Source organism: Branchiostoma belcheri, unplaced genomic scaffold, assembly GCF_001625305.1.
Source record: "Branchiostoma belcheri isolate BF01 breed outbred unplaced genomic scaffold, Haploidv18h27 scaffold131, whole genome shotgun sequence".
NCBI lineage: Eukaryota > Metazoa > Chordata > Leptocardii > Amphioxiformes > Branchiostomatidae > Branchiostoma > Branchiostoma belcheri.
This window is the reverse complement of record NW_017802725.1, coordinates 612,581-629,580: the sequence shown is the minus strand read 5'-3', so window position 1 is coordinate 629,580 and position 17,000 is coordinate 612,581. Positions and strand designations below refer to the sequence as shown.

The 17,000-nt window shown below is 38.8% G+C and overlaps 1 protein-coding gene across 1 annotated transcript in view; it reads left to right on the top strand.

Moving 5' to 3' along the window:
- The window catches only part of LOC109464058 (cAMP-regulated phosphoprotein 21-like), a 94,262-nt gene that overhangs the window by 61,422 nt on the left and 15,840 nt on the right, over positions 1 to 17,000 (top strand). The window contains exons 4-13 of the mRNA XM_019760981.1: positions 9,357 to 9,559; positions 10,055 to 10,268; positions 11,747 to 11,902; positions 12,207 to 12,299; positions 12,921 to 13,017; positions 13,679 to 13,763; positions 14,041 to 14,100; positions 14,745 to 14,885; positions 15,329 to 15,437; positions 16,118 to 16,225. Of these exons, the coding sequence (XP_019616540.1) occupies positions 10,077 to 10,268; positions 11,747 to 11,902; positions 12,207 to 12,299; positions 12,921 to 13,017; positions 13,679 to 13,763; positions 14,041 to 14,100; positions 14,745 to 14,885; positions 15,329 to 15,437; positions 16,118 to 16,225 (1,041 nt within the window). The 5' untranslated portion in view covers positions 9,357 to 9,559; positions 10,055 to 10,076. The remainder of the gene's footprint in view (positions 1 to 9,356; positions 9,560 to 10,054; positions 10,269 to 11,746; positions 11,903 to 12,206; positions 12,300 to 12,920; positions 13,018 to 13,678; positions 13,764 to 14,040; positions 14,101 to 14,744; positions 14,886 to 15,328; positions 15,438 to 16,117; positions 16,226 to 17,000) is intronic.

The window sequence follows — 17,000 nt, the reverse complement described above, 5'->3', positions numbered from 1 at the left end:
CAATATGAGCCATGAAGTGGTTTATAATCAAAACAATATATTTTGAACTTGAACAAATTAAATTGATGTGGCCAAACAGTCTTCACCTAGAACTACATAACTCAGCAGCACAAAGTAATTTAGCTCTCCAGAGAACCTCTCTATCCAGCTGACGTCCCTGAATAATCTGCAGGGAACTTAGAGTAACCTCAGGTGCCAGGGTTACAGTTATGTTTACAATTCAAAGATTTCTAGTACTATTGTGTAATAAGATATCGTTTTGTAATGTTGAAATATGGAATTTTAACATATATCTGTAACTTTTAAACAAATTGTAAATTGTCTGTAATTCAATGACCAAGAGGGTCACTGCAAATATGCAACACATCTTGAGTTGAAAGAGAGAGAGAGAGTGAGTTTTTTAAAAAGATAATACAGAAAAGGATGATTTTGTTAGAAGACAATTCACATACACCAGGAGAAGATTTGTCCATCACTGGAAGTTGCGGCAGGGATTAATCTACAGGGAAATTAGGGTAACCCCAGGTGCCAGGGTTAGGGTTATTGCTCCTTTCCTCGGCAGTTGAGAGCTGACTGATCACCGACTCTGCCGTAACTGGGTCACGCCGAGGCTCGGAATTCATCAAGCCTGATCAGGAGCTACAGCTGCTCATTTGTTCCTTCATCCGGTCTTAGAAGTTAGATTGTCGGAGACAGGAGGAAGGGTTTGAATGGGCACGAAAGAAACGTTGGTACCCTTCATAGCAGGTCACTCTGAGCTGATTGCGTTAAGAAAAGATCTTTCTGCGTTAAGAAAAGATCTTCCTGCCTAAAGGGCTACAGCTTCTCATTTGTTCCTTCATCCGGTCTTATGTGTCGCCGGCAGAAGGGTTTGAATGGGTAGGACATGTATGGAACGTTGGTACACTTCATAGCTGGTCACTCTTAATCTCTTGAAAGATCTTTTAGTGGCTGCAAGACAGAAACAAATTGGGCAGGCAGTGTGTATTTGTTTCTTTATCCGGTCTTAGATTGTTGCTGGCAGGAGAAGGGTTTGAATGAGTACGAAAGAAACGTTGGAACACTTCCTATCAGGTCACTCTTAATCTCTTGAAAGATCTTTTAGTGGCTGCAAGACAGAAACAAATTGGGCAGGTAGTGTGCATTTGTTTCTTCATCCGGTCTTAGTGTATGTACAAAAATACCTTCAAAAATATTTGGGTGCACCCAGAGAAAAACATTGGGTGCACAGCTTCAAATTTGGGTGCACTAAGGTGCACATGCACCCAGTATTTCCAGCCCTGGACAACCAACAGATTAAATTGGTATAGCCCCAAGAATAGTCAAGCAACTTGGAAATAGTCCGATGTGTTACTTTCCATGGTGCTGAAACCATGGTGGTTATGTATATTGTAATTGCATCTTACCCTACAAATGGGTGATTCCATGTCTCAGGAAGTCCTCTGCATGTTCTAATGGCTTCTGTTCTGCAGTTTTAATTGCTGTGGGTGAGCCTCAGCATGTCATTACGCCACACTCACTTCTGTGGCTCTTCTGTAAAATTTGGGTCACTTTGGGTCAGCAAATTGAGGCAGATAAATGAATGGGATTGGTTATAGATGGTGGTGATACTGAATGTAGAGCTATTCATGCTGTTATTCTGAATGTTCTTAGGTAAGAAAGTGTGAATATCGTTTCTGGGATTGCAGCCAAATGTTACAGTACCTGGTACATTATTACAGTTATCATACAAAACAGGAATTGAGGTTTTATCTTGGCTTGTAAGTAAGTACGGTTAGTGATTTTACACACATTGCTTAATAACATCATACTTTGGTCTGTTAGTAGAATATTCCTTAATCAGTGAATCTTTTTGAAAGGTAGAAACACGTACCTCCAAATTTTCGATGTCCACTGAACATTTTGATCACAGAGTGACTTGAACATCGAGAATTTGGAGGTATGTGTTAACTTTCTACCTTTCAAAAAGAGTCACTGATTAAGGAATATTCTACTAACTGATAATTCTACGTGACTGATGAACCTCTTCAACGATACTTTGGTCTGTTTTGGTTTTAACTCTTACATGTATATTCTGTTATGTGTGTATGCTTGTTATGTTCACTTTACAGAAGGAAAACAGTGTCGTCTGGATGTCTAATCTTCATTCACACAACATACAGTTAGGCCACACCAATTTAATTTGTTGGTTCTCGGATTCGCCTCTTCATCTTTTTCTGATTTGCAAAAAAACAAAAAGATTCTGGTTCTGAATCAGCTCAAAAATGCTCATATTTTGCCCCCAACCATTCAGGAAAGTCCTTTTCTTCCTAGTTGTTACAGTTTTTCCATCTATCAATGCAGTGGTTTGATTCAAAAGTTCAAAATTTTAACCCAGCCTTTTTTGTTGACATCATGGCTTGTATCATAGCATTTGGGGCCATAATATAATGGCTAGACCTGTTTTTATTCTTTTATTTTTTGCCCTGTCGCTTCATATTTTTTCTAAAAAAATCCGAGAACCAACAAATTAAATTGGTGTGGCCTTAAGTTGTTACAGTGGGTTATCTTATAAATGAGGTCAGAAGGTGTCAACAGAGTTGGCATGCAGACAGAAGATTGGAATCTGAGGGGACGAATTAGATCCTAGTTATCTCTGGCTCCTACATGTCTCCAGTGAGTTGAAACTATGCTGTGATGTGAGGAAAGTAAATTTTCCAGGTTCTTTGATGTGGTAGTTTAGATGTCCTGTTGCACACTTTTCGGATTATTAAGAGAAGTAATTTTAGGCCAGACCAATTTGATTTCTCTGTTTTTGGATTTGTTGCCTTCATGTTTTTTTTTCTTCTGATATCTGAAAAAAATATACTTGTGTACCATTCAGGCTCTGAATCAACTGTTATCCCAAAGAGCTCAAATTTTGTCACCAACAGTTGAAGAAAGTTATAATTAGTGATTTGATTAAAAGTTCAAAATTCATTGTTTGCAAACCAACCTAGTATGTTGAATTCCTGGCTGCTATAATTTAGCATTTGGGGCAATTGCAGGATGTCTACACTGTTTTATTTTTTTTGCCTCAGCCACTTCTTTGATTTTCTACAAAACCATCAGGGTTGGACAAGTCCTATTACGTACTTGCCCAGGGCAAGTAAAAGTACTGTTCGGGCAAGTGACTATCCCCCTGTACTTGTCTGATTGGGCATGTAAATTCTTTGGATGCGAAGTACAATGTATAGCCTTATGGTGTTTTGAGCAAAATTACTCAACATTTTGCCATGATAATGCCCTTTTGTCAGAAAATCCACAGCATTCTCAAACCACCTTATTTTAATAAATAAAGCATGCAGCATAAAAATGTTATGTATATTTTGGGGAAGTGAAAAGTTGGTTCCTGCAAGTGGAAATGACCATGTACTTGCCCGATAGTGCAAGACGCTAAGTTATCTAAACCTAACCTAGCCCTTCCCGGATATCTATAGTTTATTTGTCCCAAATTTGGAAGGCTGGTCACTTTGTTGTTATAAAGCTAATATTTCCAATAGAAAAATCATAATTGAGAAGAAAGTATGACATAGTGGATTTTTGAAAACTTGTCCAGCCCTGAACCATCCAATCTAATTGGTACGGCCTCACGAATGTGGCCATCTCTGCTTCCGAGGCATCTGAAGTGACTTAAGGAAAATATTATGCAATCTGATACAGCAAGCTAATTCCTTCCTATGATCTAGTGCTTCAAAGATGCCCCGCGATGCCCCAATACTTAAGACAGTAATGTAATGACACACACATGTTGCTATCTACAATATATACCCTCAAGATATCTCCAGCGACTGAAAACATTGCAGTACCCGAGGCAAACTAAGGCCACAGCAAGTAATTTTTATGGATGACATCAGCGCACACATTAATTTTTGCCTGATTTCGGGGGAAAAAAACAAGGAATTTTGTTGCCTTCTGACAGTGGTCACCATGCCCAAATGGGCAAAGATGTCTGTTGCCATGCTGGAACATGGATGGCAAGAAAGACAAGAAAAGTCTCTGAATTAATGTTTAAAATTGTTTCTTACTTTGATGCAGTGATATGTGATGTTGGCTGTGTATCTGGATCAAAACCATTTGTACAATGATTGAGTCAAAATTTTAAAATGTAGGAACCTTGTTTTTTTTTTGGCCAGCCTTGTTGTTCTTTTTCGCTCGCATCAGATTTGGAGTCTGCCGAGGATGTCATCCATAAAATGTACTTGCTGTGGCCTAAGATCTAGTTTGAAGATTCGGCTCTTCTAAGATGTCGTGTAGAGTTTGGCTCCATAGAAGCGTAATCCAAGGGGACGAATGTTATGCTAGTGTTACATAACCTTGTAAGGACAGGAGCACTATATTTAGGGGGGGTAACCCCCGGTGGAACACAAACGTGACTCACTAGGCTGGAGGAATTGCCAGTAGTGCACTGACCAGCCTGGGTTGAGGTAGGTACGTTTCGTAAACATGCAATTATGGTAGATGTCAGGGTAACAAGTGATCTAGAGAGCAGCTTAGGGAAAACTTCAGGGACAAGAAGCTATGTTTTTATAAACAAACGTAGAGGGGCAAGCGCTTGAATTTGAGGGTCTTTGGACCAATAACCTACAGCGATTTTGGAGTGAACTGAACAAACCAGGACCAAAATCCATATGGAGGTAGACACCTATATAAATTTTGTAATCTTGCCTGTGGGTACCCCGGTACGGATGCATCTAGATATTCTTACAATATATATTTACCGTAACAGTATACGTCATATATATCTGTCATATTATTGTTTCAAAGTTTGAAGTTAGATACAGAATTTGGGTTCATTTATTCTTTGTTGTCTGCACCCAAATCTTAATTCTGTACACCTAAATTATAAAATTGTTTCATTTCTCAGTGGAAATAACAATCAGGATGCCATCATTACGTTTGTCTAGCCAGACTGGATAAATAATTGATAAACCATAAAAATCAACATGACATAGCAATAGATGACGTATGAACAGCTAGCTTTCATTTTCATGTTAAATCACTCTCAGTACTGTACCATGTTGTACATTTGTACTTAGTACTGATAATAGTATCATTTCAGATTAGATGTTTGTTTCGTCGATGAAGGTTAGACATCCAGGTAATACGATACGCCAAAAAGCAGTTACTCAAGCAACTGTATATGATTTTGGAAACGGTCAGATGTTTGTTTGTATGTTTGTTTGTTTGTTTGTTTGTTTGTTTCAAACGTAATTTATTAATCTGAAACTCAAAATGACCTGTAGGACGCTTTTCCTCGAGGTCATAAGGGCAGAGGTTAACATTATTTTTAATAATCTGCGTCAGCTGTGAAGAATTTGTGTCATTTGGCTGCAGTTGTACAATGCATTGGTACAATGCCAGATTAATATCAAATTTTATTTCTTATGTCATACTGTCTTATAGCAGATTCAAGTACTTTAAATAATTGGTAAATTGGAATGGAAGCTTTCTTGACATCATGAACTCACTCAGGTTATAATTCCTTGCAGTAAATATAGCTCAGGTTTTTGTTCCTAATATGTGTAACACAGCAGATATGGACTGACAAGGTCAATGCCAACTGGGGAGGGTAATTTTAGACGTGTTCTGTTGTATATGTGGCAAGGTCAAGTGCGATGCTGTGGGAAACTCCCTTATGCTGACATGGTCCGTATTTGATATGTTTATCCTTGATCATCAAACTATGTTAGTCTGGATACGGTAAGTCTTTAAATATTCGCTGTGACTTTGTTTCAGCTTTTTATGCCAGACCATGAAGTTATCATAACATTGGTACCGCAAATTAGTGCTAACTGTTACAGTACTATTATTTTGTCCATGATCTTAAAACGTAAAAACCTTTTCACAAGTACACACTTCCACAAAATTAAGGCCCATGAATTTACAGTATTCAAGTGTACAGATTGCTAATACTAACTGCAATTATTGTTTCTCAGAGTCTGTATTGATGATTAATTTCTGCTTTTTAAATCACAGTCACTGTGTGATAGAAATAATTATTCCAATGCCAATGTCTGTTTTTCATGTTCATCTTCCCAATGGCATTCAGTATTATTTTCAAGGTCCGAAAACCAATGGCCAAATTGGTATGACAGCACATACTGTACTACAATCTATTATGTCTCACACTAGATACTCCTGACACTCTAGGCACTGTTTTTGTTTTGGGTGCAGCAGGTTTGTTGTTATTGACAGTGGTTTCCTCATTATCAGGACTGTGTAAGACACACACAGTAGTGTGCTGAGATGATGTTCACAGTGTGGTTAGAACAGTGTCTCCTTGCAGACCTTGTTTACATTTTTCCTAGGACATTTTTCCTATCGTACAATTTCTATGCGTTAGAAGGATATTGCTTAGTAAAATACACTGCATCAATTAGAAGATGATTTACAGGCATGACAGATTTTAAGTTGTGTATACAAGAACGTTTAACTTTGTGATGTAATTGATAACTTTCCAGGGCCATAGTAAATATAATTTACACCTGCCAGGAGGATATCCATTATATAAAATATAGGCTGAAACTGTAGAATTTTTACAAATAATATACAGATATGACAGATTTTATGTTTTGTATCAAAGAAGACTAAATCTTGTGATTTGTTGATAAATTTTCCTTGGCCTAACTAATTTCCCCTTCCAGATCAGGCTATGGCTCCTCTCTGTTATGCCAGCAAATCTATAAAATAAAATAAAAATCAGAGGCATGACATTTTCTGTTTGGTATACGATAATGCATGTGATTTGATTGATAAATTTTCCAGGGCCAAAGTACTAATATACCCCTGCCACTAGAACCAGGCAGAGTGTCTCCTTCTCTGCTATGCCAGCAATTCTGCTGCTGTGGGTATCACCTTTCTCTGTCCATTTTTGGCGCTGGGGACGTGCCCCCTGGATACATTACGTGGTTCCTGACGTCAGGAACGACATAAAAAAACGAGGAAGGATATTTCATTCATATTCTGCATCACGACCTGTATCTGACCCAGTGCGCCGGGGATTAACGACTGGGCTCATCTCTCACACACTGACAGGGCTGACGTCATCCGGGATTGGGTAAGCACTGGAGCGGGTAGCAACGGTTAGTGGGGAAAATACTGATTATGTAGCTAATGTTTTTGCCTAGGGTACTACATGTAGTAGCGATTCTTGATCCTTGTGACTGCATCGAATTCTAGCAATGAAATTCAGTTAAATTGAGATCATACTGTATATTTAACTAGGTATTATAACAAAATCTGAAACCATAGTACATGTAATTAGATTTAGCAATGGTTAGTGGGGATATACTGATGATATAGGCCTTGTTTTATTTTTATAAATATAAGTGTAGCATATCCTGATTTCTTGCCATAATGGATAGTACATGTAACTATGTAGTACAAGGCTAATCCTTTACTTAGTTTCTGAAACCAAAATATCACAGACTGACAACTCTGACGTCATTGGGTTTGTGTAAGCAGCAGAGCAAGGGGCTACGGTTAGTGGGGAAAATACTGATTATGTAGCTAATGTTTTGCCAAGGGTAGCGAATCTTGATATTGATATGTACTACATGTATTGATAATCAAATCTAATAGGTATCGAATTGGAATTATCTATAGGAATTGTAGCAAATTCTGGAAGTAAGAGCTTAATTTAGTTAAACTGAGGTCATATATATAACCTGAGCTATATGTGTAATATGATAACAAAATTAGAAACCATTGATAGCAATTAGAGGGAGCAATGGTTATAGTGGGGAGATACTGATGGTACAAGGCTTTGTTTTAGCCCAGTGTAGCACAATGTTGTAATTGATTTCTTGCATTAACATAATAGTACAAGGGTAATCCTTTGCTTAGTTTCTGAAACCAAAATATCCCACACTGACAGGTATGACGTCATCAGGGCTTGCACAAGCAGCAGGGTGAGTAGGTGGGGGAAAATATTGACGATGTAGGCTCTATTTAAGCTACTAAAGTAACTGTAACTAATCTTGATTTCTTGCATATAGTATATAAGCATTACTGTTACAGTATTGTTTCCTGTCACAGTGTAACTGTATTTATACAGACAGGTATATTCATTGCATTTGTTGCTTTTATTTAGTGTTGCAATACAGTACTGTGTGAGGAGCACAACATTAGCCTTGTGCTCCACTGTATATATTGCTGTTGCAATTTGAGTAAAGGAAATTAAAACTTTACCTAGTTAAAATTCTTGTAAAAATGTAATCTAGATTATCTAATTAGCTGATCTGTACCTATAGCTATAGCAATTAGAGCTAGGAATGCATATTAGTTATTGGGAAAGATATACTCATGATGTTGTGGGCATTGTTTTAGCCATGTGTAGTGAAGCTTGATTTCATCCTTGATTCAAGTTTTTCTCCCAACCATCCATTTTCATTTTGTCCTCTTACTGAATATTTTAACTTTGATGATATGTCTGATATCCAAGGAAGTGAATTTTTGTGGCCAGAAATATGGCAAAAACACAGTCCTCCGGTTTGTCGTTGATACTTGCTCACAATCTGGACAGCACATCAGTGACGTTGAACGTTATGAAGTGTGTGTTTAAGTGTGTGATAGCCTCGCGTTAATGGACTCGATCCGAACACGACGTTATACTTCAGCAGATTCTCTGACGTCAACACGCTGCCATTTTCGGCATGATTTCCTCTCAATACGATGACCTCAAACGTTGAATGCGCACTCCGTTAGAATTTTCATTCCTAAATCTGTTAAGGAGGAATGAATTGGGCTTTCGGCTGCTCGATGACGGGTAATAGGGTTTTAATACAGTAGCATGTGCGTCATGGAGGGGTTAGATAGATTGACGTCAAAGCAGTGCTCATTATTCATTTTGCAGGGCTTGAGATACGTTTTTCTCACTGCATAGCTAGGAAATAAACTGTTTTACCTGGTCTGCAGGGAATGTATTGTGCATGGAGTATGCACAAACACTTACTGAAATACATTTTAATTGTAATATAAATTAAACCCAGTACATGAATAAGTGCAGGTTGGGTGAAGGTGAAGCAAAGAGCATACGATTGTAGACTGATTGTTGGTTGTTTACATGTAGCTACAAATGTGCCTATTGAGGTTTATTGAGGCAAAACTCTCCTTTAGCTGCCCACCCAAGGGTGGCAGCTATTCTTCCAGGAGAGAGTACATAAAACATAACTATACATCAACATACAATTACATATACATTTATATTACATCGTATGTTCTTTACATATTCATGTCCCTCGTGTGCTTTAGAAGGCCTTGTTTGAACAAGGAGCTTCCGCACATTAGCTACTTGGTTTGAACTTCTCGTGATGACACCTGTTCTTTCCCTGCAGGTCTTTGGTCGTAATGTGGACGCAGTAAAGCCAGGGATTGGAGTACAGCAGCCATGGATGCCTTGACAGTGGTGACCCCCCGAGCATGCTCCACTCATCACTAGTGCTTACCGACTGGGTTGCCTTACATGTACATCTCCACATCATGCTGCGCTGCGCAATCTGCCTCTGAACCCGCTCATAGTTAGGAAACACACACAGAGGTACGAGTCTTTGTTATGTTTTTCTTTGCAAAATGAAGACGTATTGCATAGTATTTGCTCTGTTTCTTCTTCTCCCAGCTGTCGCCACTGGTAAGAATCTTTGTTATGTTTATCCTTTCAAAAGGAAACATATTGTTTTTGCTCTGTTTCTTCCTTTTCTTTTACAAACAAATAAGGTTAATGACCTGGACCAGACGTCTGTCACCATGGTAATTTTGAATAAACCATTCATTCATTCACTCATTAACTGGTGCTGTAGTAGACACCCTGTGGTGTTGAGCTACATTATGATTACATGTATTAACTAATTGTATACTTTATTATGTTTTGCCAATGAAGGTTAGGTATCCAGGTAATAACATACACGAGTTACAGTCACTCTGACACTGAGAAAAATAGTACCCGACAGTCTTCAAAATCTATCCGTGGTTGCTTGTCAAGGAGTAAATATTTTCTTGCGTAACAAAAATTTTGATTCCTTTGAATGCCCTTCAGTTGCCCTTGACCACAAGTCACAATGGAGAAAGCCGAGTCACCTTCTCTGTCTGTGAGTGTGACCTCCGACCCAGAGGTCGCGGTGGACCAGACCATTATCCCCGGGGAGGGGGAGACAGCTGAGACTCCGAGTGACCAACCCAGCTCCAGACAAGGTTCCCTGTCCCGAGAGAGCAGCCAAGAGGGTGCTACCACGCCAAAGGATGGATCACAAGTATGCAAATTTATGCAAATAAGCACAGTAGATAATGCAAATTTATGCAAATAAGCACAGTAGAGTATTTCACTTGATGTCATCACGTGTCTTTCATCACAATGGTATTCTCATTCGCATTACATTGAATCACGTTAACTTTTTTTTTTTAAATCAAAATTGAAGCATTTTCTGACACTTTCAAATAGCACTAAAATTTCTACAGCTCAATGAAACAAATCAGCAGTAGAATATTAAACAAGTCAGGAATCTCCCAAAAAGTATGAATAGCAGAAGCACAGAAAATGTTCAATCTATACACCGAAAAGTTTTAGTAAGTTTTAGAAATTAAAATTTTCATCATCCAACCCTATTTTCATCTATTCTTTTCATGATGGCAAATTTGTTAAAACAGGATCAAATATGAAAAGTTCAACATTGCCAGATCGAGAAAAAAGTTTTTCATTATATTTTTTGCTGTCGTTGATGCATTTTCCCCATACATTTTCCCCCATAAACCATTGGCACTAACATTAACGCCTATCACTGTTGTGGCACACCTATTAAAATTTCTATGTCATCTAACAACACCTAACTCAGCTGTACATGTATGTGTGTGCAATCTGTCGTGTAGCGGTTTTGTTCTGGGATTACACAAATTGCGTGAGCATGCATGAGACAGTGCGGATGCTTGCAAGGACTACTAGCTCTGCTGAGCACAGGCTGTACCTTCCCCTAGCACTTGGACTGGTGGTATCTCCCATCTGCATGAGCTTTCACAGTGCCTAATCTATGATATACAATTTCACTCACTCAAACTTTTCCTGGTCAGAGAAAAAAAATTTGTTTGAAGCTGCAGCATGTTGTGGTTTTTATTTTTTTCTCTTCTTGTTTGTCATGAAGCAAAACTCACAGCCCTTTTAGATGAGTGTTTTCTGTTTTGTGTGCTGTTATCAGACACTGACCTTTGCCCTAGTTTGTGTGCTAAATATGACTACATGTGGAGCACAACAGGCTTCCGCCTTTATATAGCCGCAGCCGCATACTTTCCTCTTCTCTCTGTGTCCTTCAGTGTGAGGTACTGACGTCAAAAGCCATGCCAGAGTGCTGCTTTGCGTCATGATTATTATTTTTACACCCGCTCTTAACTGGAGAAACCAAATCCTTCTCAGTCAAGCATTTAGTCTGCATTTTGCAGCCGTTAAAGAATGTAGAAAACAGTTATACAAGCTATGTCTTGTATGGTTTTGTGTCATTTTGCAGTTGTACTAGAATCTACAAAACAGTAATTTGAAACTGGCATACAAGCTATCAGTCTTGTATGTTTTTGTGGCATTTTGCAGTAGGACTAGAATCTAGAAAACAGTAATTTGAAACTGGAAACCAAGCTCTTGTAATTGTTTTTGTGATAAAATTTTAGTAGTGAGTTTTGCTTGTAAACATCAGTTCCCATGGTAACGGTTGTCCCCGGTGATTGTTTCCGCGGCAACACCAATCAGATCCAAGTGCTAGTGGAGGAGCACCACGATGGGGACGATGAGTGGGAGGAGCCGGGAGGGCGTCGCTACGAGAAGCCGTCGTCGGGCAGGGCCGATCACCGTGGCGACGGCGTTGCTAGGATGTCGTCCTCGGAGAGAGGGAGGGGGAAGGGCAAGGTTTGTACTGCCTGTGTGTGTGGTGTGAAAGGTTTATTGAGGAAAAAAACTTCTTTAGCTGCCCACCCATTGAGAGCCTGAAAGCCGTCCTGTTCTACATGTAGCTCTGAGTCATTAACACAAGATTACCTGTAATTCTAATGCAACATTGACCAAAAATCCAACGAAAACTGTGGAAAAACAGGGTTTTGCGCAGGCACAGTACATTCTGCCGACGTGTTTATTATCTATATATTTAAATTTTAATATATCCCAACTTTGACACAAACAAACAAAGAAACAAACTTGTGTTGTTGTTTTGCAGGCTCACCCAAAGATCAAGCTGTTGGTGAGAAGTCGGGCCGTCCACGATGACACCTCACCCCCCGCGACCCCTGACCCTCCCACAGTTGAACAGGTGAGAGTTCAAAGTTGAAGCCATGGAAAGACTGCCAAATTTGGTAGTCTCTTCAGGGTTTGAACTTTTCAAGACTACCAAGTTCATATACTGTACTCGGCGTCTATCTTTCCTCTCAGTGGAAGAGTAGTTCAATTGTTCATTGTTTTTATTTGAGCTTTCAAGATCAACGTGACAGGTACTCAAGCAAAAGGATACTAGTAGATCTTGAAAATGGTCAGACATTTGTTACTGATTAAAGCAAGTGGATGCTACCTAAAATATCTGACTGTTTTCAAAATCTATACAGACCATATTTTGGGTAACTGGTACTAGTCAATTGGTATCTTATTTCCCGGATATCTTACCTTCATTTATTTAGATTTATGTTTACTGAAGAAAATGGTAAACATATTGTTTTTACTCAATTTCTCTTCTTCTTCCTCTTCTTCTTCTCCAAACACCTAAAAATCGTCGATATTTTCGTAATTAGAACCTGGAGGAAAATGAAATTCAGCATGCTGGTAGCTATATAGGTTTGGTACATAAGGCCAACATAGATGTCAAAAAATGATTTTATTCATATTCTCTTTCATATTCTCATAACCCATATCAAACTTGTCCATCCTGTGTCCCCCACAGAAACAGTCGCCTACCAAGGAGCTGAAGTCCCAGGAGAGTGGAGACAGTGCCTGTAGCGGGCTCACCACGCCCAGAAGTACAGCCAGCCTTTCAAGAGGTAAGCTGAGTAGAATGGTTTTATTATATGAGGTTAGCGATCCTGCCTCTGGAATAAAAGAGGTTGGGAGTTCGAATCCACGCAGAAGTACAGCCAGCCTTTCAAGCTGTAAGTTTAATAGAAATTATGGTTTATTATGACATGGCATCATCTATATCTGTTAAATCTGTATGAGTAGCGTGCGTAGTCCAGTGGTTAGCAATCCTGCCTCTGGACTAAGAGGTTGGGAGTTCGAGTCCTTGGCGGTACATTGCCGCTCACCCGACATGCACGCTACTGTTTAGGGTCTCAGTCCTTAGGACGGGATGTTAAGCTGTGGTCCACTGTTCATTGCGCTTGTCAAAAAGAGCTAGGGGAATTTCCCCGGTACAATGAACCTGTAAATACTGTACATAGTGTCTGGCTTCTCTGTCACAACCAGTGGAAGATTAGCTCTTCAATGAGCTAAACTGGTTCGAGATCACTGGGCCTGAGAAAAAGCTGTCATTTTGACCAGAATGATGGCCGGCTTATAGAGGTGGTCACTGACCATGAGTTAGAGACGTTTTCTACACAACCAAGTCTTTTATTCAGCTGATGTTTTGGCGACCGTCTGTCATCTTCTCAGGGCAATTCTTCACTTTCAAATCTGTATAATGATTTTTTTTCTTTTTCTCCACAGATTCCAGTCAAGATAAGGAGTACACAGATTTTACAGGCGTGGACCTGCAGCAGTTTATTGTAGATACTCTCAAAAATAACCCTAGGTCAGTTCATTTTACATAAAACACTTTTCATAAAGTATAAATTCTGTATACAAACTTCAAGTAGGATCAACCATGTATTATAAATAATTTTTCTACTTTTGTCAGTACAGAAATGGCTGAGAAATTTTTAATATTTGGTTTTGTTGGTTTGAAATAAAATATAGCTGCTGTTAAAATTGCCATATGCACAGTACATGGATGTCTAGATTAAGTAAGCAATAATGTGCCCTTACTACAATCTTGTTTGTAACCATTTCTTTATTGACTTTTCTTACAGAGATAGAATGATGCTTTTGAAGCTAGAGAAAGACTGTATAGAATTAATAAACGAGGAGAAGTAAGTATACATTTTCTTGGGTATATAATTATTATTATTATTGAGTTATTTATAACCTATTTCATTGTAAATGCCTACCAATTCAGACTTATTGTCTGCAAGAAGGTGTGTGAATAAAGTTTCAAAGTAGTGTTGAAAAGGCTTTGTAGACTGAAGAAAGTGATGTTCATTTTACAGTCTGCTATAGTCTTATTATTATAAGTTCTCTTTAGAAACAGTAATTTGGGTCATATTTACAATGTACATGTAAATCTTGACTTACTTTTTATCATTTATAAGATGGGAATTTGTTAATGTTAACAATGCAAGCTTGTAATGCATTATACAATTTAAGATCCTCTTCTGTGTTTGTTGCCTATAGGCTATAATGTTGTAACAATGACAATGACAATGAAGTTTATTGTATATTCATGCCCAAGTGGGGCTAAGTGCACATTCAAGTTCCAAAAATTATTAGGCAAACTGTGCTATGTTCTATCTATATCTAAGAAGTACATGTTTCTTCTCTCTTCTTTAGACATTTGTATACGAATTTTACAAGAGTTTTTCTAGTACATCATGGTTAACTAAAGACAATACATGTATTTAATATTAATACATAATATTTATATAATGTTGTAACGGTGTCTCTCATTGGTTCTCAGGACACACCAGAAAACATTTCCACCAATGACGTCGTACCATAGAATGTTAGTGCACAGAGTCGCTGCTTATTTTGGCATGGACCACAACGTGGACTCGACGGGGAAGGCTGTTATCATTAACAAGACGTGTAATACTAGAATGTAAGTTCTTATATTATTCTTATATATTCATATCCTATATTCTTATGAAGTACAGTCAAAACTGTCCCAAAAGATCTGTTCTATGTGGACAAGTGATTACTATAGACAGGACTTATGTAACCCAACACCAGTCACCATGGTGACAGGCATCAACAAACCATGTCATTGGTCAGGTCAGAGGTCACTGTTTGAAGAAGAAGAAGAGGAAGAAACTGAGCAAAAACAATATGTTTTCCTTCTGTAAACATGATGTTTTCCTCTCTTTTTGCCTCCACAGACCAGACCTGAAATTTAGTAAAGGACAGATTAACTATAACCATAGTTTCAGCACTAAGGACAGGGTTAAACAATGAAAAGCAGTCACTGTGCTATAGCTGCAATAATGTTTTTTTAACTTTCTCTCGAACTGTAACACAAATTTTCCTCTCCTTTTGCCTTCACAGACCAGACCTGAAATTTAGTGAACACATAAAGGACAACAGTAGAGGAGAAGAGCCACAGAGAAGACAGATTCTACAGAGGGACAGAGAGAGCAGCTCAGAAAAGGAGGAGGTCAGTCAACATGGATACATCATACTATCATGCAAGTTCATCTGTGTTGGTACATGTAGTTACATGTTTAAAGTTAAAACTTTTGGTCCAACACAAAAAACTCTCTCATCTAGAGTTTTCAACCAGTCACTCTGGTTTTCCTCAGTAGACTGACCCAGTGAGGCTTGTCACGTGGCTTCTTTGAAGTGTGACATCAACACTGGGTCAAAGATATCTGGTAGACGATGTCGGCCCCGTGTAGAATTAGTATCATTGTATCCAGAGCTGTATCCAGTACCAGCTATACAGATGCAGATACAGAAACTGGTGTGGGGAAGTTGTACCAAACAGACAGATCCAGATACAGAACACCTCCTGAACTTTGTTCTACAGATTTCAAAAGACAGAATAGCTTACAGTTAGATGTGCAAAGGTTAGATGTAACAGGTTGGTTATACCAGGTATATGGATCCAGATACTGGTGTTACACCAAAGGACAGTTATACCGGATATACAGACCCAAACTTTTTTCTCCAGGTTTCGAAAGACAGAATAGCTTGGTGTTGGTTAAATGTGACAAGTCAGTTATTCCAGCTATGCAGATCCAGAATACAGAATACAAAATGTTACGCTGAAGGGTGGTTATACTAGCTATACACAGTCATACAGATCAAGAACACGTCCCAAACTTTTTTCTACAGATTTCGAAAGACAGAATACCGGCCCTGCGGGAAGACAAGAAGAGCAAGTCAATAGAGGAAAGAGAGGAGGAGTATGAAAAGGCTCGTGCAAGGATTTTCAACCAAGATGTGAGTTTCTGCATCACCTCTTTTGTTTCCTTTTTTAACCGTTTTGTGGTGGACTCTGTAGTGTCCCTGTTTTTGTAATTCCGTCAACTTGCTAGCTGGTGATGTCAGTAATGCCTTCTTTGCAACACGTCGGCAGAACGTACTGCGCCTGTGCGAAACCCCCCCTTTTCACGGTTTTCGTTGGATTTTTGGTCAACGTTGCATCAGAATTTCGCCTGATGCAGATGATATTTTTTCTAACATAACATTTGGAAACTACAGATGCAGTGTTAAACCTTATATGCAGAATACAATCTTATATGAAACTTCTGCTGAAGTGCTATGCGCAATACATTACGGGTTTTGCGCAGGTGCAGTACGTTCTGCCGACGTGCTCTTCTTTACCATCCAAAACGTTTTTGGCGTTGCGTCAGGGGCGGTGCCTTTATCTTTGGCGATCTTGGAAATCATTATGAAGCAAGTTTAAACTGCAATTTCCAACAGTGAGAACAAATTAGACTCACCCAAATTTTCGACTGTACAACTCCAGTATTTGTCAAGGAATCCACCGCTCTCGGAGTCACGTGTGTTATCTGTGTGACGTCACGGAAGTGGTGGATTGCTCATTCCTTGATAAAGACTGGAGTTGTACCGTTTAAAATTTGGGTGAGTCTAATTTGTTGTGTTGGAAAAAATTACAGTTTAAACTTGCTTCATAATGAGTTCTACCAACACAGATGAACTTCAAAGATAAGATCTTGGAACTGGACGTTGTGTTTTCATCCTGTTTGTTGAA